Source organism: Octopus sinensis, linkage group LG23 (assembly GCF_006345805.1).
Source record: "Octopus sinensis linkage group LG23, ASM634580v1, whole genome shotgun sequence".
Lineage (NCBI taxonomy): Eukaryota > Metazoa > Mollusca > Cephalopoda > Octopoda > Octopodidae > Octopus > Octopus sinensis.
The window spans coordinates 10,933,062-10,960,413 of record NC_043019.1 but is presented as its reverse complement, the minus strand read 5'-3'; the positions used below and the strand labels follow the sequence as shown (position 1 = coordinate 10,960,413).

Below are 27,352 nucleotides of genomic sequence, written 5' to 3'. Positions count from 1 at the left end.
TCAAAAGAACCCTTCTAGAGCAACGTGAAATGAAGTGTCTTGCTCAAGAACACAGTACACCTCTCAGTCTGGGAATTGAACTCAGGCTCTAGCGACCGTGAGTGCAACAGCTTAACCACTAGGCCACACGCCTACAGTATTTACCTTAAACTGAAGGAGTACTCAATACTTTTCAGCAGAGTGCATATCTATTACACTTTTACAAGAAGAAAAAAAAATCAAAATCAAATCAAATCAAATCAAATCAAAATAGATGAACATCAATGGAATTTGTATCTTTGTGGTACCAGTGCCGGTAGCACACAAGAAAACCATCCGAACATGGCCGTAGCCAGTACTGCATCGACTGGCCTCTGTGCTGTGGGCACATAACAAACACCATCCGATCGTGGCCGTTCGCTAGCCTCATCTGGCACCTGTGTCAGTGGCACATAAAAACACCCTCCGAAGACCCGGCAAGACTAGTCAGGCCATAACCCGTGGCCCCTACCTGGGACGTAGTCAGTCCACCTGTGCATACCTTCCTTCTGTGACACTTGTGAAGACCTGTTGGAGGCAAGTGAAAATCAAAATCAAAACAAATCAAAATAGATGAACATCAATGGAATTTGTATTCTTTGTGGTACCAGTGCCGGTGGCACACAAGAAAACCATCCGAACGTGGCCGTAGCCAGTAACGCATCGACTAGCCTCCGTGCTGTGGGCACGTAACAAACACCATCCGATCGTGTCGGTGGCACATAAAAACCACCATCCGAGCGGGGCCGTTCTGCCAGCCTCGTCTGGCCACTGTGTCAGTGGCACATAAAAAAAACACCATCCAGCGTGGCCGTTTGCCAGCTCGCTGGCACCTTGTCGGTGGCACATAAAATCACCCACTACCACTCTCGGAGTGGTTGGCGTTAGGAGGGCATCCAGCCGTAGAAACACTGCCATATCTGACTGGCCTGGTGCAGCCTTCGGGCTCCCCAGACCCCAGTTGACCGTCCAACCCATGCTAGCATGGAAAGTGGACGTTAAATGATGATGATGAGTTGACAGTAACTTCAAAGTTTTGGTTTGTCAGCTTTTTTGCAAGGCAGCGGGCTGGCAGAAACGTTAGCACGCCGGGCGAAATGCTTAGCGGTATTTCGTCTGCCGTTACATTCCGAGTTCAAATTCCGCCGAGGTCGACTTTGCCTTTCATCATTTCAGGGTCAACAAATTAAATGCCAGTTACGCACTGGGGTCGATATAATCGACTTAATCCATTTGTCCCCTCTGTGTTTAGCCCCTTGTGGGTAGTAAAGAAATAGGTATTTCATCTGCTGCTACGTTCAGAGTTCGAATTCTGCCAAGGTCGACTTTGCCTTTCATCCTTTCAGGATCGATTAAGTAAGTACCAGTTACGCACTGGGATCGATATAATCAACTTAATCCGTTTATCTGTCCTTGTTTGTCCCCTCTGTGTTTAGCCCCTTGTAGGTAGTAAAGAAATAGGTTTGTCAGCTTTCATCAGACTGAAGGCTAACAGGCCAAAACTGCAAAGTCACAGACAAAACTCTTCTTATAAAAGTATCATCATCATCATTTAACATCCGTATTCCATGCTCGCATGGGTTGGATGGTTTGACAGGAGCTGGGAAGCTGAAGAGCTGCACCAGGCCTCACTGTCTGTTTTGGCAGGGTTTTCACAGCTGGATGTCCCCCCTAACACCAACCACTTTACAGAGTGGACTGATCGCTTTTTACAAGGCCCCTGCACCAGTGGGGCCTATTTTGGCATGGTTTTCACGGCTGGATGCTCTTCCAAATGCCAATTGCTCTACAGTGTGGTGGGGTCACCGAGTAACTTGCAAGACAAAGATCCTTTGAGAGGGGAGAGGGGCATTGGCTGAGGTGACCTTGTGCCAGGTGATGAGCGGTTAGAGTGTGACAGAAGATAGAAATAGGTATCTTGCTGTAGAGGAGATACATGCTTATCCAGTTGGAGAGAGAGTGTGTGTGTGTGTGTTAGAGTTAGTGAGTGAATGAGAGAGTGGAAGAGAAAGAGAGAGCAAGAGAGAGGGAGGGGAGGGAGAGAGAGAGTGAGAGATCAAGAATGAGAGAGACTGTGGGAGAGAAACGAGAGTTATCCTCTAACTACAGGGATCAGAATATAAATGGGATGGTAAAACATTGCAAAAAGACACCGACAGAATAAGTACCAGGCTTAAAAACCAAGAAAGTAATCACTGGGGTTGATTCATTCAACTATATAATTCAAGGCGGTGCTCCAGCATGGCCACAGTCTAATAATTGAAACAAGGAAAAGACAATATACATATATATATATGTGTGTGTGTGTGCCGGTGGCACGTAAAAGCACCATCCGTTCGTGTCCGTTGCCAGCCCCGCCTGGCCCCCGTGCCGGTGGCACGTAGCACCATCCGTTCGTGGCCGTTGCCAGCCTCGCCTGGTCTCCGTGCCGGTGACACGTAAAAGCACCATCGTGCGGGTGGCACGTAAAAAGCACCCACTACACTCACGGAGTGGTTGGCGTTAGGAAGGGCATCCAGCCGTAGAAACACTGCCAGATCAGACTGGAGCCTGATGTAGCCTTCTGGCTCCACAGACCCCAGTTGAACCGTCCAACCCATGCTAGCATGGAAAGCGGACGCTAAATGATGATGATGATATATATATATAGATATATATATATATATATATATATATATAGAGAGAGAGAGAGAGAGAGAGAGAGAGAGAGAATATACAAGGAGTTTTTGTCAATTGACATAACATAATAGGTGTGTACTATGAGTGCTCAGTTTGGTTGATCACTAAGACTCTGGCTTAAACTGCATCTGAAAATGCCTATCAAAGGTGACTAGAAGTGGTTTCTCCTTGAGCAGGCAAATACAGATTAAAATAGAAAATGAAAAAACAAAACACTTGACAGCACTCGAAAAATAATTTAAATAAAAAAAATATAAATATAATGACGAGTAGTTATGATAAAAAAATAAAGTCTCTTTACAGCTGTTTCTAGAATAGCCAAACATGTGGATTATGATACTGAGGATTCCATAAGCTAAGGATTGCATCATTGGAGAGAGAGAGAGAGAGAGAAGTCAGGAAAATATGAAAATTAACAATATCCTCAATCAAGGATATTAGTACTTTCCAGTTTGGTGCAAAAAGGAAGGAAGGATCAGAATGAAAAGTATAGGCATTAGGTAGTTCCATGATCAAATGAATAATAAATAAATTTGATGGAGGGATGGATGGATGGATGGATGAGAGAAGACTGCACTGGTTTGGTCATTTGAAGCATATGGATACAGACAGTTGCATACAGAAGTACTGATCACTTAAAGTGGATGGAACTTGTGGATGATGGAGACCCAGGAAGACATGTGATGAAGTTATGAAGGCCGATCTCAAGACACTGAGCCTTACAAAGGAGATGACTAAGAGCTGAGATATCTGGTGCTTTGCTGTACTCAAGAAGACCCATCCACCACAGCAGAATTGGTACCAGTGCTGGTGCCAGGTTAAAAGCATTAAAAGCACCAAGTACACTGTGGAGTGGTTGGCATTAGGAAGGGCATCCAGCCATAGAAACCATGCCAGAACAGACAATGAAACATGGTGTGGCCCCTTGCCTTACTAACTCTGATCAAATCGTCCAACCCATGCCAGCATGGAGAATGGTCATTAAACGATGATGATGATGATGATGATGATATACATCATTATCATCATTTAACATCCACTTTTCTATTCTTGCATGGGGCTGATGGAATTTGTTGAGGCAGATATTTTCAACAGTTGGAAGCCTTTCCTGTTGCCAACCCTCACCTGCTTGCAAGCAAGGTAATATTTTCCCCATGGCCAGACATTTGACACTAAAAACTAGAAGCAAACAACATTGCTTGTATGATAGTGATGCTCATTCACAACCATCATATGTCAAGAAAAGGATTCACGAAAAACATATAGACACACACAATATATATATATATATATATATATACAAAATTTAGAGGACTGACCACTAAAAGTGGACAGCCTATATGCTAAACATAGATGTCAAATTGCCATTACCATGAAGAATGTGTTCTCAAGAAAAATCTCGGCAAAAAACCAAAACATTTTGGTTTTTTGCTGAGATTTGCATATAGGCTGTCCACTTTTAGTGGTCAGTCCTCTAAATTTTGTATGTAACACAACTTTTAATCTTTGGATTTTTTAAAATATGCTAAGCCACTGGTTTTAATTGATTAATATCAATTTCTATCCACATTTAATATTTATATACACACACAGACACATATATATATATCTGTGTACGAGGGTACTAAAAAGACCCTAGCTTTAAGGGTGTTGTGAAAGGCTTGGTTGGAGGCCCAACCTTCCAAGTTCTTTTACAGGGCTTAGAAAAACTGAAGGACCACTGCAATAAGTGTGTGAATGTGAGAGGAAAATATGTTGTATGAAATCATAATTAACTGATCCTCTTGTATTTTCTCAAAGCCAGGAACTATTCAGCACCCCCTTGCATAAAGTCTACCATGGGTTTCACTTTTAAAAAATCTCAACAAGCTTTCAAGTCAATGGAGAGAAACACCAACTTTTCTATATGATTGGTTTGAAGAATTGTAGAGATTTTTCTTAACATGAAACCAATGGTAGCCTTAATATACAAATAAAAAAACCTTTATCCACCAATGCAGTGTTAAGCACTCATTCTCATTGTTTGGAGGCTTTGGTTGGTCCAGAGCTATTGCAGAAGTCACTTGCCCAAGGTGCCATGCAGTGGGACTGAACCCAAGATCACATGGTTGGCAAACAAAGTTTCTTAACCACTGAGCCACAACATGTAATGCGTTTGCCTGTGTGTTCATTTTCCCATCTGTATCGACAATGATGACGACGACGACAACAACAACAATGACGATGGTGTCCTCCTATCCAGGTGTCTCCACTTTCCCTGAAGACATTTCAAAACAGGATCTGAAATACATGTTCTAAAAACACGACAAAACACTGAGCAAATCCGTAAAGCCAGTCTTATCCAACCAACCAATCAACCAACCAACCAACCAGCCAGCCAGCTTATAACATCCTCTGAAATAAAGAAAAACAAAATGACCAGAGAAAGTGAGTGCTTACGATGAAGTGGACAAAAGCCATTGGTGTGGGATTGGTTTGTAACGATCCTTGACCTGACAACAGCAGATTTTATATAAACCACAGACCTCTCTCTCTCTCTCTTCCTTCTAATATATAACCCTATCGTTTTATTTACTTCCAGCTGCATCAGAGGGTAAGGTCCCTATTGTTTCCAGCTGCTTCAGAGACATTTTCCTGAATGCAAAACCAAAAACAGGCTCTCAAAATCCAGCTTTTTATCCATCGTTGGTATTCTCAACAAATGTGGACGTTCATTTGGACAATTCTTATCTCCAAGTCTTACTCTAAGAACTTGCATTTAATAGGATTGTGTAAGTATATATATATATATATATATACATGTGCATGTGTGTGTGTATCATCATCATATTTATGTACACACACACACACACATGAAGGATGTTGAAAAGTTTCTGGATTTGGGTAAAAAAAAATACAGGAGGATCAGTTATCATCATCATCATCACCGTTTTCATGCTAGCATGGGTTGGACAGTTCAACTGGGGTCTGGGAAGCCCAAAGGCTGCACCAGGCACAGTCAGATCTGGCAGTGATTCTACAGCTGGATGCCCTTCTTAAAGCCATTTTATTCAATTGTGATTTTATTCAACATATTTCCCCTCTCAGATCCACACACTTGTAGCAACGGTCCTTCAGTTTTCCTAAACCCTGTAAAAGAACTCAGAAAGAGCCCGGTTCGGGATTCGAGCTCACAACCTCATGATCGTAAGCTCGACGCTCTAACCACTGAGCCATGCACCTTCACATACATATATATGTATGTATGTAATGTATGTATGTATGTATGTATATAAAGACTCTGTCAGTCACCTAAGAGGTTCCCCTCTGGGGTACAAGTCTGGGCGGAAAGTTGCCTCACCGGCAAACGCACAAACTAGGGTTGTTTTTATGGAAGGCCAGCAGTTGCCCATCCATACCGGCCTCCCCTCCCCATGCCACCGATGTTATGCAAGGGATACAGCTTGGCACCAATGATATCACAATTCATTTCTACAGCTGATAGACCTGGAGCAATATGAAATAAAGTGTCTTGCTCAAGTACACAACACACAGCCCTGTCCAGGAATCGAACTCACAACAACATGATTGTAAGCCCGATGCTCTAACCGCTGAGCCATGCACATTCACATATATATACTGTTTTTGTTTTTTTTTCTAAAGTTTCAGCTCAGAGCTGTGGCCATGCTGATGCACCGCCGTTTAAGATATATATATATATATATATATATACACACACACACACACACATATACATACAAACATGCATATATACATACACATAATACACATACACTCATTCTGACACACACACCATGTGAATCAGGAGTCCCTAACCACCAGGTCCCAGACCAGCACTGGGCCACACAGAAAGAATATATTTCAAAATGTTATTGCAATTCTACTGACTATCACAGTCTGCGGGATATTTTTGCATTATATATATTTTATATATATACGTATTATAGGCGCAGGAGTGGCTGTGTGGTAAGCAGCTTGTTTACCAACCACATGGTTCCGGGTTCAGTCTTACTGCATGGCACCTTGGGCAAGTGTCTTCTACTATAGCCTCGGGCTGACCAAAGCCTTGTGAGTGGATTTGGTAGATGGAAACTGAAAGAAGCCCGTCGTATATATGTATATATATATATGCGCGTGTGTGTTTGTGTGTCTGTGTTTGTCCCCCTAGCATTGCTTGACAACCTATGCTGGTGTGTTTATGTCCCCGTTACTTAGTGGTTCGGCAAAAGAGACCGATAGAATAAGTACTGGGCTTACAAAAGAATAAGTCCCGGGGTCGAGTTGCTCGATTAAAGGCGGTGCTCCAGTATGGCCGCAGTCAAATGACTGAAACAAGTAAAAGAGTAAAAGAGCATTATATATACAATACTTAAATTATACGGTAGACACTTTATTTTGTTTTGCTGTGTGTGTGACCCAACACCCACCCACCGACCCACCTCCAGGTCCATGAAAAAAAAATTTGACTTGCATAAAATCTGTCCATGGTGCAAAAAAGAAGTTTGGGTCGGCTGATATGGATCGCTCTTTCCCTCACATCTCTGCACACAAGCTTATTTAGTAACACCTCATATTCTTTCCTTTCCTTATTGTTAATAAAGTTGTCATGAAGCCTGTTGCTGGCTCCTTTATATATTTTACTTTGGCCTACAATATGAAAGAGAGTCTTCTTTAAGAACAATTCTCTGTATTCAGCTCATGAGACCTAGATTATACTTCAATGCAGCAATTATTATTATTATTATTATTATTATTAAACTACTACTACTTCTACTAAATATCGTGCCTTCAATGTTCAGCTGTATGTAATTCTATTATAATGTAGGTGAGATATTTTAATAAGGGTGGTGAGACACGTACGTACACACTGTTTCATTGAGAAGAGAGAGTGTGTGGAGGTAAGACAGATTTCGTTACAATTAAATAGGTGAGACCTCATTATTTAGCTCTTAAAAAAAATGCAAATGTGTGCATGTGTGTATTCTTTTACATTTCAGTCATTTGACTGTGGCCATGCTGGAACACCATGTGTGTGTGTATGTACATGTATACATATGTACATACATACATAAATATGTGTGTCTGTATACATACATTCTTTTTCTTTTTTATCCTTCTTTCTGTATCCTGTTTGTCTTTTTACACTTTTTGACCCTCAAACCAACCCACCACACATAGGGTAAAAATAATAAAGAACATTCTCTTCCCCATTCAACTCCAGATATTTTTTCAACAAGCTCACATATATATACAAAAGGCATAAATTTTCTGTAAAAAACAAAGTCATTCTTGATGATTCTCTAAAACAGTGGTTTTCAAACAGGGTTCCGCCAGTACAGTCCAGGGGTTCCGCAAGAGGTTACAAAACTGCTAAAATCGGCAGTAATTTTTAATTCTCCTGTGCAGATATGTGTGCATAAGACTATTAAATTATTGCACAGGGGTTCCTCGAGCCAGTGGAATGTTTCCTTGGGGTTCCGCTCCAGCAAAAAGTTTGAAAAGCACTGCTCTAAAACAAGATGAAAGCAGTAAACAATTATCCAAAATTCTGACTACTGCCTTTTTTCTTACTCTTTTACTATGGCCATGCTGGAGCACCACCTTTTAGTCGAGCAAATCGACCCCAGGACTTATTCTTTGTAAGCCTAAGCGCTTCCTCCTCCTCTTCAATGGCAGACTTTGTTAACTCCAACAAATCTTTGTCTATCAGGGCTTCAGAGTGGGCCTCATCTTGTGTGATGTCATCAAAACCTTCGCCAATTCCTTTGGCGAGTTTCACCGCATTGCTGACAGCCTCGTACTCTTCTACTCTTTTACTTGTTTCAGTCATTTGACTGCGGCCATGCTGGAGCACCGCCTTTAGTCGAGCAAATCGACCCCGGGACTTATTCTTTTTGTAAGCCCAGTACTTATTCTATCGGTCTCTTTTTGCCGAACCGCTAAGTGACGGGGACGTAAACGCACCAGCATCGGTTGTCAAGCAATGCTAGGGGGACAAACACAGACACACAAAGACATACACGCAAACATATATATATATACATATATACGACGGGCTTCTTTCAGTTTCCGTCTACCAAATCCACTCACAAGGCATTGGTCGGCCCGGGGCTATAGCAGAAGACACTTGCCCAAGGTGCCATGGCAGTAGGACAGAACCCTGAACCATGTGGTTGGTTAGCAAGCTACTTACCACACAGCCACTCCTGCGCCTATCTTCAGGCGGTTTAGGGGATATCATATCTTCGTGCAAAGCTTTCTTGGTGGGCTTGAGGAACTCTGTGATGGGAAGGTGCTGTCATCATTTCTTCACGGTGGTGAAGAGAGTTTTATATGTCTGCATGGCAGCATCGATGGCAGTTTTAAATTCTAGAACCATACAGGGATCCTATGCTTCTGCTTTCCTTTGCAATTCCTCTATATACACCATCATCATCATTTAACATCCGTTTTCCATACTGGCATGGGTTGGCCAGTTTGACAGGAGCTGACCAGCGAAAGAGCTGTCTAGGCTCCATGTCTGTTTTGGCATGGTTTCTATGGTTGCAAATATATACATACACACACACACACACATATATATATATATATATATATATTTATATATATGGCAAATTAAAGACAGAAGATGGAATATAGGAGAATTTATTAATTGCAACAATACAATTTGTATAATTATATATATAGAGATAGATAGATAGACAGACAGACAGATAAATAGATAGACAGACAGACAGACAGATAGATAGATAGATAGATAGATAGATAGACAGACAGACAGACAGGTAAATAGATAGATAGATAGATAGATAGATAGATAGATAGATAGATAGATAGATAGATGGATGGATGGAAAGAAATATATATATACACACACACACAAACATATATACAAAAATACATATAGATACACCATATGTATATATAGATACACCAATAAGTATATATAACATACACATACAGGTGAGTGTATATTATATAACACACAGAGAATGTCTGGTACAATCAAAACAACAGGTGTTTAACGAGGACAAACCTAATGATGCAAATTGTGTTTTGATTCTTGTTATTTTTGTTTTTGTTCTTTATTCTATCTAACATAATTACATTTGACTTGTGGTCTCCAGTTGTTTTATCTTGACTAATCAAGTTGATGTTCAGGTGGATGAGGTGGTGGGTGGGAGAGAGGGGTGAGAGAGAGAGAGGGTGGGAGAGAGAGGGTGAGAGGGTGGGTGGGAGAGAGGGGTGAGAGAGAGAGAGGGTGGGAGAGAGAGGGTGAGAGAGAGTGGGTGGGAGAGAGAGGGTGAGAGAGTGTGGATGAGAGAGAGAGGGTGAGAGAGAGGAGGGTTGAGAGAGAGAGGGTGGGAGAGAGAGGGTGAGAGAGAGTGGATGGGAGACACAGAGAGGGTGGGAGAGAGAGGGTGAGAGAGAGAGAGGGTGAGAGAGAGAGAGGGTGGGAGAGAGAGGGTGAGAGGGTGGGTGGGAGAGAGGGTGAGAGAGAGAGGGTGGGAGAGAGGGAAAGGGTGAGCAAGGAGGAGAGGGGGAGCATAGGGGAGAGGGGGAGAGAGAGGGTGAGAGAGTGTGGATGAGAGAGAGAGGGTGAGAGAGTGTGGATGAGAGAGAGAGGGTGGGAGAGAGAGGGTGAGAGGGTGGGTGGGAGAGAGAGGGTGAGAGGGTGGGTGGGAGAGAGAGGGTGAGAGAGTGTGGATGAGAGAGAGAGGGTGAGAGGGTGGGTGGGAGAGAGGGTGAGAGAGAGAGGGTGGGAGAGAGGGTGAGAGAGAGAGGGTGAGAGAGAGAGAGGGTGAGAGAGAGAGAGGGTGAGAGAGAGTGGATGGGAGACACAGAGAGGGTGGGAGAGAGAGGGTGAGAGAGTGTGGATGAGAGAGAGAGGGTGAGAGAGAGAGAGGGTGAGAGAGAGTAGGTGGGAGAGAGAGGGGAGAGAGTGGTGGAGAGAGACATAGGTAGGAGAGACAAAATGGAATGGGGGAGTGATGAGGTGGGGGGGGCAGTGAATTTCTAGGTAAGAATAAAACTTGATCAACAGAATGACAGTGGCAATGGAAGGGAGATGGCAGGGGTGGAGTGACAAGCATGTGGGGGGGGGGGTTAGCAGGAGTTGCATTGAAAGGAGAGAAAACAAAATCTTTGGCAGCTAGGGTGGAGATAATGCTGGGGAGATACATAGGAGAGGGAGGAAGGGGAGATTTTATGAGACCAAAAATGAGAGAGAAAGAAGACGAAGCTCGGAACTGAAGGAATAGATTTCTTTGATGGGTCCATCAGTTTTGCTTATCTATATAAACATTAAATAAATAGATAGATATATATCATCATTATCATCAGTTAACGTCCATTGTCCATGGGTTGGAGAGTTTGACCAGGTTGGCATGCTGGAAGGCTGCACCAGACTCCAGTCTGATTATATATATGGATCAAAACAGTTTCATTTAAATTTGTTGGTACTGAGTTTCAAGTGTGATGCTAATCTTTAGCCATTTTGAATTCAAAATTCAGAACAGCATTCAAATTCAAAACGGCTGAAGATTAGCATCACACTTGAAACTCTGAGTACCAACAAATTTAAATGAAATGGTTTTGATCCATACAGGTAACTCCCAATAAATGTGTTGAGTGCCCTTCTTTTGACCACTCACTCCATCCAGCTGTAGAAACTCTGCCAGATCAAGATTGGAGCCTGGTGCAGCCATCCAGTTTGCCAGTCTTCAGTCAAATTGTCCAACCCATGATAGCATGGAAAGCGGACATTAAACGATGATGATGATGATACATATATACACATATACACTTTTTATCTTTTACTTGTTTCAGGCATTATACTGTAGCCATTCTGGGGCACCACCTTGAAGAATTTTCAGTTAGATGAAATGATCACAGTACTTTTTTTTAAAACCCTGGTACTTATTCTGTTGATCTTTTTGCCAAACTGAAAATCCCTATTTTTTTACGATTTTTTGACTGCTGTGTCGCCATTTTTCGGTGTATTTCAACCAGAAAAATGTTCACTTAAAGAGAATAACAAGCTACATAATGCAAAATTTTTACTTTTCAAAAATTCCAATTCTAAAGGGTCGAAACATACCCAAGCAACGCCGGGCGATACTGCTAGTAGATATTACAAAGGACTGAGATATCTTGGCAAAGGACCGAAATATCTGGTGCCTTGCTGTACTTAAGAAGACCTGCCCACTACAGTAGAACTGATACTGATGCTGGTGCCTTATTAAAAGCACTGGTGTTGGTGCCACATACAAAGCACCCAGTACGCTCTGTAGAGTGGTTGGCATTAGGAAGGGCATCCAGCCGTGGAAACCATGGTAGGACATACAATGGAGCCTGGTATGGCTGTGAGTTTACTCTGCTGTGTTATTCTTTTTTGCCATTTTTTTACTGAATTTTTCAATTTATAAAAGTAATTTATGGACAACCTGTACACATCATCATCGTTTAATGTCCACTTTCCATGCTAGCATGGGTTGGACAGTTCAACTCCAGTGAAACCGTCTAACCCATACCAGAATGGAAAACAGACATTAAGTGATGATGATGATGATGATTATGATGATGATGATGATGATGATGATGCATTTGATCTAGCAATATGAATGCTGAACGGTTAAATTTTTTTGAATTCATGTGACACCATAGCAAAGAAGGAAGAATAAAGTTGCAGACAGATGTAAGCTCAAAATTTTTTTCCTCTCTTTAACAAAGAGATCTCGTACAGGGGGAAAGGGGGGGGGAGAAATATTTCCACGAATATTCTGGTATGGGGTGGAAGGGGAAGAACCGGTACTTGACAATTTAAGAACCACTGAGCTATAGTATCCAGTCGGAGGTATGCTGTAACGACCAACCAAAACACTCCTCAAGATGGGAGCGGATGAACACACAATGGCGTTTGTTAAACACACAACGTACTCAATCTCTCAACTACTTCCTTTACAATAACACTGGTGGTGGTGGTGGTGATTTGTAAGTTAACATTAACTGCACTATTGCCACTGTAACTACCACTCTACCACTGCCAACACATTCACAAGTACCATCACCACTACAACTAAAAGAACCTCAGCATGACCACTACAACTACCACTATAACCATCATTATCACAACCATCAACACCACTAAATATTACTATCACAACCACCAATAGGATCATGCCAATCTTTTCTCCAAAAGACCCCAAAAACATTCACTAATTGAGCTATACAAATCTTTGCCCCTTTTCAATAGTAGGAGTCCCTAAAAAGGTTTTCCATGCCAATCTTTTCTCCAAGAGACCCCAAAACATTCACTAATTGAGCCATATAAATCTTTACCTCTTTTCAATAGTAGGAGTCCCCAAAAAGGTTCTCCATCCCAATCTTTTCTCCGAGAGACCCCAAAACATTCACTAATTGAGCTATACAAATCTTTGCCCCTCTTCAATAGTAGGAGTCCCCAAAAAGGTTCTCCATGCCAATCTTTTCTCCAAGAGAGCTCAAAAACATTCACTAATCTTTTTCCATATAATGGCAGGATACCCAAAAAAGATTTTCCAATGGGGCCATGCCAGTCTTTTCTGCCAAGAGGCCCCTAAACATTATCTAATTGGGTCATACCAATCTTTTTCCCCATTCAATGGTAAGAAGCCCTCAAAGGACTATCCAATGGACCATGCCAATCTTTTCCCCTTTAAATGTAAAAGAAAATCACTGCGCACATCAGGGAGACATTACCGTATTTGGCCCCATTTAAACATTGACAGTACACAGCTAGAACTATCATGAACACTTCAAATGCCAGCCCTCACTGCCAGGTCTCCCTATAACTCTGGATATCTTCCAGTGAACGCACATCCAAAACACAACAGAACCAACATCTCAAAGACTAACAATTCTCTTAAAAGCCAGAAAACATTTCATCTCCTATCAACTACCAGCCCTTTACAAAGTTTTGGTGGAAGCCCACAAGGAAGTACTGCTCTTTCATTAAGACCATGGCTGTTCTTGAACATACAAACTTCTCAGACCACATCAAAAGGAAAGCTACTAGACTAAATATCATAAAGTCACAAATACCTATTTCTTTACTACTCACAAGGGGCTAAACACAGAGAGGACAAACAAGGACAGACAAACGGATTAAGTCGATTATATCGAACCCAGTGTGTAATGTGCAAAATAATAAATAAAATGTATATATTTGGTAGAATAACAACACGTTTCATGGCTATATATATTTAAGATGTAATTTTTCTAAATGGTATAATTTAATTTTTCATTATTGAATTGATAAAAGGTGGGTTTTTTCTAATTTATATACATATATATATAAAGAGAGAGAGAGAGAAAAGAGATATTTAGATGTATTGGATTCTGACCAGGCAGTGTGGGGAGAAAGGGAGAGGCTATTGAATGTAAACAACAGAGAAGGGGGGAAGGGAGGCAGGAGATGGGAGTATTTTGATTAATTCCCACACATTAACTGGTCTCTGTTGTAATGTTGGATCAGCTGGATTAGCAATAAACTGGACAGGATAAAAAGGGATTAAGTCAAAGTGTATTTAATGCTCTTTGAGGCCCGATTCTCTGTACCACCATGTATCCATACATACATCTGTGTACCTGAGATGTTGTTCAGCCCCAGGTCAACCCTATTCAATAGATCATTGATGAAAGGCCTTCCATTCATGGCCGTCTCTGCCTTTCGTCCTTGTCTTGTAGGACTACATCATCTAATGCCTCATTGGTATTTTGGGGTGTAGATGTCGTTTGAGGTAGATCTTACTTATTTCTAGCAGTCCAGCGACCATTTCTAGCAGCCCACCACCCCCTGCCGGAGCGTTGTGGAGCTTTTAGGTGTTTTCGCTCAATAAACACACATAATGCCCAGTCTGGGAATCAAAACTGCGATCCTACGACCGCGAGTCCGCTGCCCTAACCACTGGGCCATTGCGCCTCCACATATATATATATGTATGTATGTATGTATGTATGTATGTATGCAATAAATACATAAAGAGAACCAAAATATTTTTCATGAACCCTTAAACTGCTACTGTGAATCTCATATTTACTGTTTTGCTCATGTGGACCCCCCCCCCACAAAAAAAAATCTTATATAGACTGCCAGGGGTCACATGGACCCTGACTGGGAACCACTGCTCCACATGGTCGCTGGACTGCTAGAAATAAGTAAAATCTGGTTTTTAAACATTGAATGGCTATGGGGGTCCACCAGAGTAAAATAGGAATCAAAAAGGGGTCCATAGGTACAAAAATGGTTGAGAACCACTGATGGAGAGGCTCCCTGATTACCTTATAAGGAAGGTGTACAGTAGATATAAAGGGTTTTAGTCAAACATATCAACCCCAGGACTTTTTTTTTAGAGCCTAGTACTTACTCTATCGCTATCTTTTACCAAACTGCTAAGTTACTAGGACATAAACACAAGTGGTGGTGGTGGTGGGGGACAAACACAGAAACTAAGACACACACACACACACAGTATATATATATATATATATGGCTATGTGGTGAGTAGCTTGTTTACCAACCACATGGTTCCGGGTTCAGTCCCACTGTGTGGCACCTTGGGCAAGTGTCTTCTACTATAGCCTCGGGCCGACCAAAGCCTTGTGAGTGGATTTGGTAGACGGAAACTGAAAGAAGCCCGTCGTATATATGTATATATATATATATGTGTATGTGTGTTTGTGTGTTGTGTTTGTCCCCCTAGCATTGCTTGACAACCGATGCTGGTGTGTTTACGTCCCCGTCACTTAGCGGTTCGGCAAAAGAGACCGATAGAATAAGTACTGGGCTTACAAAGAATAAGTCCTGGGGTCGATTTGCTCGACTAAAGGCGGTGCTCCAGCATGGCCGCAGTCAAATGACTGAAACAAGTAAAAAAAAAAAAAAAAAAGAGTATATAAATACACAAACACACATACATATATACATTCGCAAACAAACAGGACAAGTGATACAAAGCGGACTTTACACACCCATAAATATAAACACACATACATATCTACTCTCACGTTCACGCGAATGCACTCGCTGGCAACAGGCGTCGAGCGAGCGGACTTTTACACACCCACAAATATATACTCGCTCCTTCGTAGAATGAATGAAGGAGAGCGAAACAAAAAGCAGAGCAAAAAAAAAAATGCTCGGTAATAATTTACTTTGGTTACTAAACTAAACTAGTGATCTTGCCAAATGAAGATAAAACATGAAACGGATAGACATCGAGTGTATATCGACTCCCGAGGGACAGAGAAATAGATCGACCGAAACACACACACACAAATATATATATATATATATATATACACACATATACACGAAAACAAACACAAATATATATATACACATACACACGAAAACACACACACTCATATATATACAGATACACACGAAAACAAACACAAATATATATATATACACATACACACGAAAACACACACACACAAATATATACACATATACACGAAAACAAACACAATATATATATACACATACACACGAAAACACACACACTATATATATACAGATACACACGAAAACAAACACAAATATATATATATACACATACACACGAAAACACACACACACAAATATATATATATATATATATATATTATATATATATATATATACACATACATACGAAAACACACACACACACATATATATATACACATACACACGAAAATGCACACAAATATATATACACATACACACGAAAACACACACACACAAATATATATATATATACACATACACACGAAAACACACCACACACAATATATATACACATACACATACACACGAAAACACACACACACAATATATACACATACACACGAAAACACACACACACAAATATATATACACAACACACAAAAACACACACACAAATATATATACACAACACACGAAAACACACACACAAATATATATATATACACATACACACGAAAACACACACGCACAAATATATATATACACATACACACAAAAACACACACACAAATATATATATACACATACACACAAAAACACACACACAAATATATATACACATACACACGAAAACACACACACACAAATATATATATATATACACATACACACGAAAACACACACACAAATATATATATATATACACATACACACGAAAACACACACGCACACAAATATATATATATATACACATACACACGAAAACACACACGCACAAATATATATATATACATATACACACGAAAACACACACAAGAAAAAAGAGATGACAGGAAAAAACAATGTTATGAAATTCATTAGCTAACGGCTGTTTCTGCTTTAAGACGCAATGTACATGTAGTTGAGTGCCTGAATTTGGACCCTTTGGCTTCACCGGAGCTTCGAATATGAAGTGCAATAGATTTGTGAAAAAAAAATTACATTTGTGCAGTAAATAGGGAAGGCATTACCAATGAGAAAGTCATTGGTGATGTGTGTATATATACACACATACAATACGCATATGTGCGTGTGCGTGTGTGTGTGTGTGTATATATATATATATATATAATATATATATATATATATATATTATATATATATATATATAATATATATATAATATATATATAATATATATATTATATATATACAGGCGCAGGTGTGGCTGTGTGGTAAGCAGCTTGTTTACCAACCACATGGTTCCGGGTTCAGTCCCACTGCGTGGCATCTTGGGCAAGTGTCTTATACTATAGCCTCGGGCCGACCAAAGCCTCGTGAGTGGATTTGGTAGACGGAAACTGAAAGAAGCCAGTCGTATATATGTATGTATGTGTGTGTCTGTGTTTGTACCTCTAGCATTGCTTGACAACCGATGCTGGTGTGTTTATGTCCCCGTTACTTAGTGGTTTGTCAAAAGAGACCGATAGAATAAGTACTGGGCTTACAAGAGAATAAGTCCCGGGGTCGAGTTGCTCGATTAAAGGCGGTGCTCCAGCATGGCCGCAGTCAAATGACTGAAACATGTAAAAGAGTAAAAGAAAAGAGTATATATACACACACACAGACCAATAACGTACACATACAAGCCGAGACATGCACATCATAAAGTACAACACGAACACACACACACATAAGCCGAGAAAGTGTGTGTGCGTGTGCACCCACGCTTCACATAAATAAAAATGTGGAATGAGTTATGTACTGTAAGAGAAGAAAAAAAACCTGTACTTTAGACAGAATATTATTGTTCATCGGAGTATTGTGTCTGATGCGTTACACTTTTCATTTATTTCATTGTATTGATTTTGTTGTTCTTCCTTAACACAGCAAAACTTGTTCCTCCGTTTGCAGTATTTGCTAATAAGACTTTTTTTGCTTAACTGTAGGCCGTCCGATCGAAGAAGTTAGCGATGATCCCAGCTGACAGAGAGAGAATGATTGGTCCGAAAAGGATGGAATTACACACACACACACACACAAGTACTTGGACGATGTGTTAAATGTATGATTATTAAATGTACGTCAGTGTATGTACAACACACATGTAGATGCATAAAAGAGGTGTAGACACACACGTAGATACAGAACGGTAATTAGATATATAGGCAGGCACGCGAATAGATGTGATTAATAATTCACAAATACAAACACAACAGTAGTCAACTATGTCAAAGATATTTTATATAGTGCAAAACATCTGCCTTAGACCTCAATACGCCGAATAGAGTGTGTGTGTGTACACACACACACACATACATATATATATTGGTAAAACGGTAAGATAACAAAAGAAAGAAAGAGACCTCAATATTATGTAAATAGAGGAAATTTATCTATACAATATATATATATATATATATATATATATATATATATATATATATATATATAATATATATATATATATACTTTATTTAAAGCAGCAGAAAATTCAACAAAACCTGTTACTCTGAGTTTCCTGTTGCCGTTCGTCGGACAGTTTTTGCTAGATTTCTAGCATAAACTGTCCGACGAACAGCAACGGGAAACTCAGAGTAACAGGTTTTGTTGAATTTTCTGGTGCTTTAAATAAAGCATATTACTCTACCACTGGTATTTGAGTACTCTTTTTTCCACCTTGTTTCACATTTATGTGTTTACTCCGGTATATATATATATATATATATTATTCGAAGTGTACGGTATTATATATCCATTACAGCCGATCTCACCAATCGGTTTCACACTAGGAGTTCAATATATATATAATTAAAATCGGTCAGTAATTCATATAAATCTGAAAAGTACATTCTAAACTTAAGACCAGTAATACTCTTTTATATATATATATAAGAGGAAGACTGCAAGCCGCTAAAAATAGGAAGAGGGAAACCCAGTTTGAAATAGATCCACAGTTCAGGTTCATGCGGTGGTCTTCTTCGCGGCCGAGCGATATACATTGCAGTTCAGGGAAATAAGATACCCTGAAGGCTCCGTGTTCAATACGTACGGAAGGTGGCATTTAAGAAACAGTAGGAGGACATCTATGACTAATGACACCAAGGAAGTAAGTAACAGGCCGAAACAAATGTTTGAAGCGAGTTCTTCCTCTCAAGGTACAACCTTCTGTCTGCACGCCCCATAACGAGTTCTCATTATAAATACACACACACACATATCTTAGCTGATAAGGAAATAATTTATCTACTTCTCGCTGAAAGTTCGATGTCAGATATATGAAATATATAAAAGTGAAGTTGTGTGTCTGTCTCCTACGATTTAGATTCCTAACTACTCCCACATTTTGCGGTGCAGTTTAACCAAAACCGGGTATCTTATAGTCGTGATTCATATCGAGCCCTTCTGGGTATTAGCGCGCGTCTACGATGAATCTAAGATTTTTTATTTAAATTACCATCATTTTTTTTTCCATTTTTGATGCATTTTTTTGCTATTTTTTGGCTATAACTCTCTAAAAGTGCTTATATAGTTATTTCCCTTACAAACCCGAGCAACGCCGGGCGATACTGCTAGTATCAAATATAACAAAAGTCTCTTTAACGGCACGAGAATAAAGGGATCATTCCTCTTCCTCTCAGGTTGATACATCTGCGGCCACTTATAACTGATTAACCAACTACTTATCTTAATCTGTGTCTACGTTTTATAAGAAGGGCTCATTCCTGTTTGTTTTTGTTGTTTTTTTAATTTATTTCCCTCTACATTTTCACGATACACACACACACCTTCTAGCTATATTTCAGACGTCTACATACAGGCGCAGGCGTGACTGTGTAGCTTTCCAACAACGTAGTCCCACTGTGTGACACCTTGGGTTCAGTCCCACTGTGTGGGACACCTTGGGCATGTGTCTTCTACTATAGCCTCGGGCCGACTTGTAAGAGGATTTGGTAGACGGCTGCGAAATGCGTAGCCGTATTTCGTATGCCGTTACGTTCTGAGTTCAAATTCCGCCGAGGTCGACTTTGCCTTTCGTCCTTTCGGGGTTGATTAAATAAGTACCAGTTACGCACTGGGGTCGATGTAATCGACTTAATCCCTTTGTCTGTCCTTGTTTGTCCCCCTCTATGTTTAGCCCCTTGTGGGTAGTAAAGAAATAGGAAACTGAAATAAATTCGTCGTGTATATACGTCGTGTGTGTGTGTTTATCGCCCCCATCGATTGACAATCGATATTGATATGCTTATGTCCCCGTAACTTCGCAGATCGGCAAAAAAGACCAAAAGCAAGTACCAAGTTTTAAAAAAATAAGTACTGGGGTTGATTCGTTCGACTAAAAATTCAAGGCGATGCCCCAGCATGGCCGCAGTCTGATGAGTGAAACAAGTAAAAGATAAAAAGGTTGTGTGTGTGTAACAGGTTGTGAAGCTTTTTTTAGCTTCCATGAAATAGTGTTTTGTGTTAACTGTCGGAATGTTGAACAAGGCGATAGACGAAACTTCGAAGTCCCACACAACTTGGTCTTCAATAAATTTGTGAATATACTCTCACTTGTGTGGAACCAACCGTAAATACTCATTTGGTACTCTTAAAAGTGCTTTAAAATATAATATAAACACACACAGATGCATAAATACGTAATTCGGTGTCTACATATCTTACGAGAGTATGGACGTCTCCAAAGTGCTGGAGCTGAGCAAAGATTTTCATCTTTGAAGGGCCCCAATCTGCCCCGTTCGTTGGAAGGCCGCTTATTCTGTCCCGTTCCTGGGAGTCGCCCGGCCTTCATCCCACCGATTATTATTGTCTAAGAGAAAAGCTAAGACTGGCACAGTGTTGTCGCAGGGGTTACAATCAAGGACAGCAAGAAAAAAAAATTAATAAAGAATCCGGAACATGTAGTGACTGGAAGGTATTTCGTCCTTTAGTACGCCGGGCGAAATGCTTAGCGGTATTTCGTCTGTCGTTACGTTGTGAGTTCAAATTCCGCCGAGGTCGACTTTGCCTTTCATCCTTTCGGGGTCGATAAATTAAGTACCAGTTACGCACTGGGGTCGATGTAATCGACTTAATACCTATGTCTGTCCTTGTTTGTCCCCTCTGTGTTTAGCCCCTTGTGGGCAATAAAGAAATAGGTATTTCGTCTGTCGCTACGTTCTGAGTTCAAATTCTGCCGAGGTCGACTTTGCCTTTCATCCTTTCGGGGTCGATTAAGTAAGTACCAGCTACGCACTGGGGTCGGTGTAATCGACTTAATACCTATGTCCTCTCTGTGTTTAGCCCCTTGTGGGTAGTAAAGAAATAGGTGCTTCGTCCTTCCCTCTAATAAATTTCATTAACCCACGGACCTGGGATGTTTACCTTTATTTAAAGTCCTCGCCAGTATTTGAACTGAAGACATATAGAGAGATCTGAACAAAAAAGCACCATTAAAGAAGACAGGGTGAATGGATCTGCTAATTCCCCGTTGCTGTGTTCTTTTAAAATATATATATATATATAAAAAAAAAAAGCAAGCGAGTGAGAGATAAAAGGACATCACATCCACCCACGTTTCCTCCCGGCCGATCTGTCAAATGTTTGATGTTGACAACAGAGAGAAGGAAAAACTGAAGCCAAAAAAAAGGGGAGAAAGAGAGAAAGAGACGGTATTGGCAGTAATAATAAGTTAAAAGTTGTGGTTCGAACTGTTAATGGCAAGTAACATACATACCTCGTATAAAACTTTCTCCTTGTCGCTCCGTCCCGAGCAGATGTCACAGAAGACACATTTGGCCGGGACTTTGTCACCAGCTTCGGTCGTCTCTGGGTCTGCCATCTTGGATATGCGTGTGTTTTACGGAGGGGAAGTAACTCTGGTTGGAATCATGAACTAGCAGCAGCAGCAGCAGCGGCGATACTGGTGGTGGTAGTAGTAGTAGTGGTGGTGGTGGTGGTGGTAGTAGTAGTAGTAGTACTACTAGTAAGGTAGTAGTAGTGGTAGTAGTAGTAGTGGTGGTGGTGGTGGTGGTGGTAGTGGTGGTGGTAATAGTAGTAGTAGTAGTAATAGTAGTAGTAGTGGTGGTGGTAGTGGTGGTAGTAGTAGTAGTAGTAGTAGTAATAGTAGTGGTGGTGGTAGTGGTGGTAGTGGTGGTAGTAGTAGTGGTGGTGGTAGTAGTAGTAGTGGTGGTGGTAGTAGTAGTAGTAGTGGTAGTGGTAGTGGTGTTGTTTATCCCTAAGTCAGATCTCTAATCTGGCAGAGTTATAATCAAAACACACACGCACATATATGTATATGTATGTATGTATGTATGTACGTTTGTATGTATGTATGTATGTATGTACGTTTGTATGTATGTATGTATACATGTATGTATGTATACATGTATGTATGTATGTATGTATGTATGCTCTTTTTACTCTTTTACTTGATAAGAAAGAAAGAATTTTCTTCATGGGAAGTAAATGGAAGATGGACAGAGGGAGGATTACATTAAGTTACAAATTAATGTAATTTAATCCCCCAACAAAGCCTGAAACTTTAGGGGATGGGGCTAGTCGATTATATCGACCCCGGTACTCAATGAGTATTTAAGTTATCGACCCCAAAAAGATGAAAGGCAGTCAGCCTCAGCAAAATTTGAACTCAGAATGTAAAGACAGATAAAATACCTATTTCTTTACTACCCACAAGGGGCTAAACACAGAGAGGACAAACAAGGACAGACAAACGGATTAAGTCGATTATATCGACCCCAGTGTGTAACTGGTACTTAATTTATCGACCCCAAAAGGATGAAAGGCAAAGTCGATCTCGGTGGAATTTGAACTCGGAACGTAACGGCAGATGAAATACTGCTAAGCATTTCGCCCGACGTGCTAACGATTCTGCCAGCTTGCTGACTTGAGATAATTTCTAACACAAGCTAAAGTCCAAAAATATTAGGGGAGGGGGTTAGTCAATTAAACTAACCTTAGAATTTGTTTAAGCTTAGGTCGTCTCTCTTGAAACAGAACTATGATTAAATCTATTCCACGCATGACCACACCATCCCCTATTAAGCCTTTAGCACTTAAACTGGACATACCTGGTCAAATCTGTTCCCTCACTCCTACTCTATAATGTCGCTCTAAAGATAAACTACCACATCACCAAAGTCTTGGAATTAGAAGATAATTCATGATTAAAGCAAAACATTCTTCATCATCATCATCATCATCATCGTTTAACGCCCATTTTCCATGCTTGCATGAGTTGGATGATTCAACTGGGGTCATGGAAGCCAGGAGGCTGCACCAGGCTCCAGTCTGATCTGGCAGTGTTTCTACAGCTGGATGCCCTTCCTAATGCCAACCACTCCGTGAGTGTAGTGGGTGTTTTTTATGTGCCAGGGGAGGCTGGCAGCGGCCACAATCAGTTGGTGCTATTTACGTGCCACCAGCATGGAAGCCAGTCAAGGCGGCACTGGCATCGGCCACATTCAGATGGTGCTTTTTATGTGCCACCGGCACATGTATCACAACTACAATTTCCATTTGATTTTTATTTTGATGTTGATAATAAATAATCATTATATCTCAATGCTAAAGAATTAAGACATTCTGTATCAAAGATTACATGATGTTCTTTTATATTTATCAAGCTGCCAAACTGATTTGAGGTAGATTTCATTGCTATCAGTAGATGGAGAATCAAACATATAAAATCTATAGAAAATGCCATGTTGGTGTTCCTGTACTAAACCAATTCTATAAGCTTTAGTCTCTCAGACCCTATAGAATTTTGGCATTATTTCATACAATACCATTCTAGACAGTGTCAGATGTTCTGCTTATTTTCAACTTTTTTGTTTATATTTTTACAGAATCCAAGTCATTTGAATTTACTCTCTTTGTATACACTAACCTCATTATTTGGTGTATTAAATATATATATATATATATACTAGCTGAATAGCCCGTCATTGCCAGGCAATTTTTACAATAGAAAGTCTTATATAATTTTTTGTTTATTCCATGTCAGACCTTGCCTTCCCCAACATATAGACCTCTTGACCAGGACAGATTTGTGCAATTTTTCCCAAAAAAACTTTGTTGAGGATTTTTTTTCTTTCCAAATTATTTACAGGAAATCATCGTTCCCACCTCTAGCCTTACGTGATACACACAGACCCAGGTTTCTGGGCAGTAACCCATCATCAATGTGTGATAATCACCAGCTAGCAATGAGAACTCATTCCAAAAGCAAAATACTATATGCTTTTTCCAGTGACAGACTGTCACTAATCTCAAAAAAGGAGAAACAAGCAATATTAAATCTTGTTATCTCTGGCAGTCTTTCCTGCCAATTCCAACACCTCTGCAGCCAAATATTCCATTACAGCAGCCAAGTAGACTGGAGTGTGGCACCAACATGTTGGGCATAGCTTCCTTTATGGAGAAGACGGTGGATATGACTGACAGATGAAATAAGAGTTAAAAACCACTAGAGCAACAAAGAAACACATGTCTATGCACTGACAGGGAAGATATATATATATATATATAATATATATATATATATATATATATAGTTAATCCAAACAAGAAAGCACAAAAAAACACAACACGAGGATGTGGAACAAATGTAGTATTATTGGACGCTCAGGAAAGAAGGAGGGTTTAACGTTTCGAGCGGAGCTCTTCATCAGAAACATAGGTGAAGGAAAGATCCAGAGAAGGGAAGACAGAGGAAAAAAAATCGCCAATGGTACACACACGGTCACATTTTGAATGACCGGAAGGAAATGGGTGAAGAAAAGTTCATATATATATATACACACACACACATACATATATATATATATAAGAGTGTGTATGTGCATATACATATCATCTTCATCATCATTGTTTTGATGTCTACAACTTCGTGCTTGCATAGTTTAAACAGAATTCATTGGAACAAATTTTCTGTGGCTGGGCAGCCTTCCTATATTCAAGCAAGGTAATATTTCTCTATGGTCAAACATTCTTTCATGGAAAACCAGAAACAAGGGATTCCACATGTTTGACAGTCACACTTATTTACAATCATCCCATGATGCCCAGGGAAGGCTATACAAACGCACATGTGTATTCTTTCTTTTTATTCTTTTACATGCTTCAGTCATTTGACTGTGGCCATGCTGGAGCACTGCCTGTAGCCGAGCAGATTGACCCTAGAGCTTATTCTCTGTAAGCCTAGTACTTATTCTATTGGTCTCTTAAACCGAACCACTAAGTTACGGGGACATAAACACACCAGCATCAGTTGTCAAGCGCTGTTGGGAGGACAAATACAGACACACAAACATACACACACACACACATACATATACGATGGGCTTCTTCCAGTTTCCATCTACCAAATCTACTCACAAGGCTTTGGTCAGCTCGAAGCTATAGTAAGAGACACTTGCCCAAGGTGCCACGCAGTGGGACTGAACCCATGACCATGTGGTTGGTAAGCAAGCTACTTACCACACAGTCACTCCTGCACCTATGTATGACTGTATGTATGATTGTATATATATATGTCTGTACAAATTTGATAATATACATGGCACAAAAAATCTCAGTACAAACACACACACAGACATATACATAAATGTATATGCATACACACATACACACATACATACATTCATATATTTTTGTATTTCTATTAGTATATCCAATAGTTTAGTATGCAAGTACTTATTGACCTTGAACAGAATTTACATACCTCTTTATATATATCTACACACACACACACATATTTAGGCTAAAACACAGAATTCTTCTGAAAAGATCATTTGGAATGTTGTTGTGTCACATGATGACAGAAATTTCTCACAATTAGCTTAATTGTATGTAACAGAAATATGTGTAACACAATAGCATTTAAAATCACATATATACACACACACACACACACATATATTAGTATTTCACTTATATAATATATTAATATTTCAGTGACTTATATGTAGTGATACTTATAACCTGGTGTTAGAAGTCAATATACACTCTACTTCAGAAAAAAGCATTAGCCAAGTACAGAGTGCAATAAGAAGTTGAATAAATGACAAAGGAACAAGAAATTATGTAATGAACTTCATTAGCTCACAGCTGTTTCTGCTATAAGATGCGAAGCACTCATAATCGAGTGCTTATGTATTACCTTATAGCTTTGTCAGAGTTAATTTTTGAAGCTCTGATAAAGCTATAAGGTGATACACAACCTCCCAACTCTGAGTGCATCGCATCTTATAGCAGAAACAGCTGTGAGCTAATGAAGTTCATGATCATAATTTCTTATTCCTTTGTCATTTATATACCCTTTTATACACACACACACGCGTGTGCGCATATATATATATATATATAATATAAGGGTAAATAATTATTAATTTTAAAAAACCAACAATTATTTTCAGGTAGATTTCAGTATGGAAATATAACCATTATCGGTAGGAACTTTTTTAAAAAGTTCTATAGATATATATAGAAATAAGAGGTCTTTGACTGCTATTTCTAATTTTTCTGTATGTGGCTATGCAACCTGTTGCTTGCCCTTTTATTCATATATATATATATATATATATATATATATATATATATATATACATCATCATCATCATCATCACCATCACCATCATCATCATCATCTAACGTCCGCTTTCCATGCTGGCATGGGTTGGACGGTGCAACTGGGGTCTGGGAAGCCAGAAGGCTGCACCAGGTCCAGTCTGGTCTGGCAATGTTTCTACGGCTGGATGCCCTTCCTAACGCCAACCACTCCATGAGTGTAGTGGGTGCTTTTTACATGCTACTGGCACAGGTGCCAGACGATGGGTTATGACTTTTTGATTTTTTTGGAATTAAACAATTTCCTGTATCAAAGGTTGATGAACAATTTCATATGAGTTGGAAAAATAACTTTTATTTCAAGTTTTTTTTTAAATGTCACCCCCAACTGAAGAAATCCAACACCACTTTTGCAAAATTCTAGTTGGGGTTCATAATGTCTACTCAAGTCTTTAATAAACTTGTTCTGCTGACTTAATGCAATACAGAAGCAGTATATCTCAAACTTCAGCTTTCAAGTTTAAGTAATTTAGGAGTTATAGGGTTATTAATTTGTTACCACTTAGGCCCTACTTTAGGAAATATCTTCTTCCTCTCCTTTCTATTTCTGTGATGCTAAAAACTCTGACTGTG

The 27,352-nt window shown here is 39.9% G+C and overlaps 1 protein-coding gene across 2 annotated transcripts in view; it reads right to left on the bottom strand.

Moving 5' to 3' along the window:
- The window catches only part of LOC115223570 (histidine triad nucleotide-binding protein 3-like), a 56,598-nt gene extending 34,581 nt beyond the window's left edge, over positions 1–22,017 (bottom strand). For both annotated transcript variants that reach the window (XM_036512542.1, XM_029794207.2), the window contains exon 1: positions 21,867–22,017. In XM_036512542.1, coding sequence (XP_036368435.1) covers positions 21,867–21,971 — 105 coding nt within the window. In that variant the 5' untranslated portion in view covers positions 21,972–22,017. The remainder of the gene's footprint in view (positions 1–21,866) is intronic.
- Between the last annotated feature and the right edge of the window lie 5,335 nt (positions 22,018–27,352).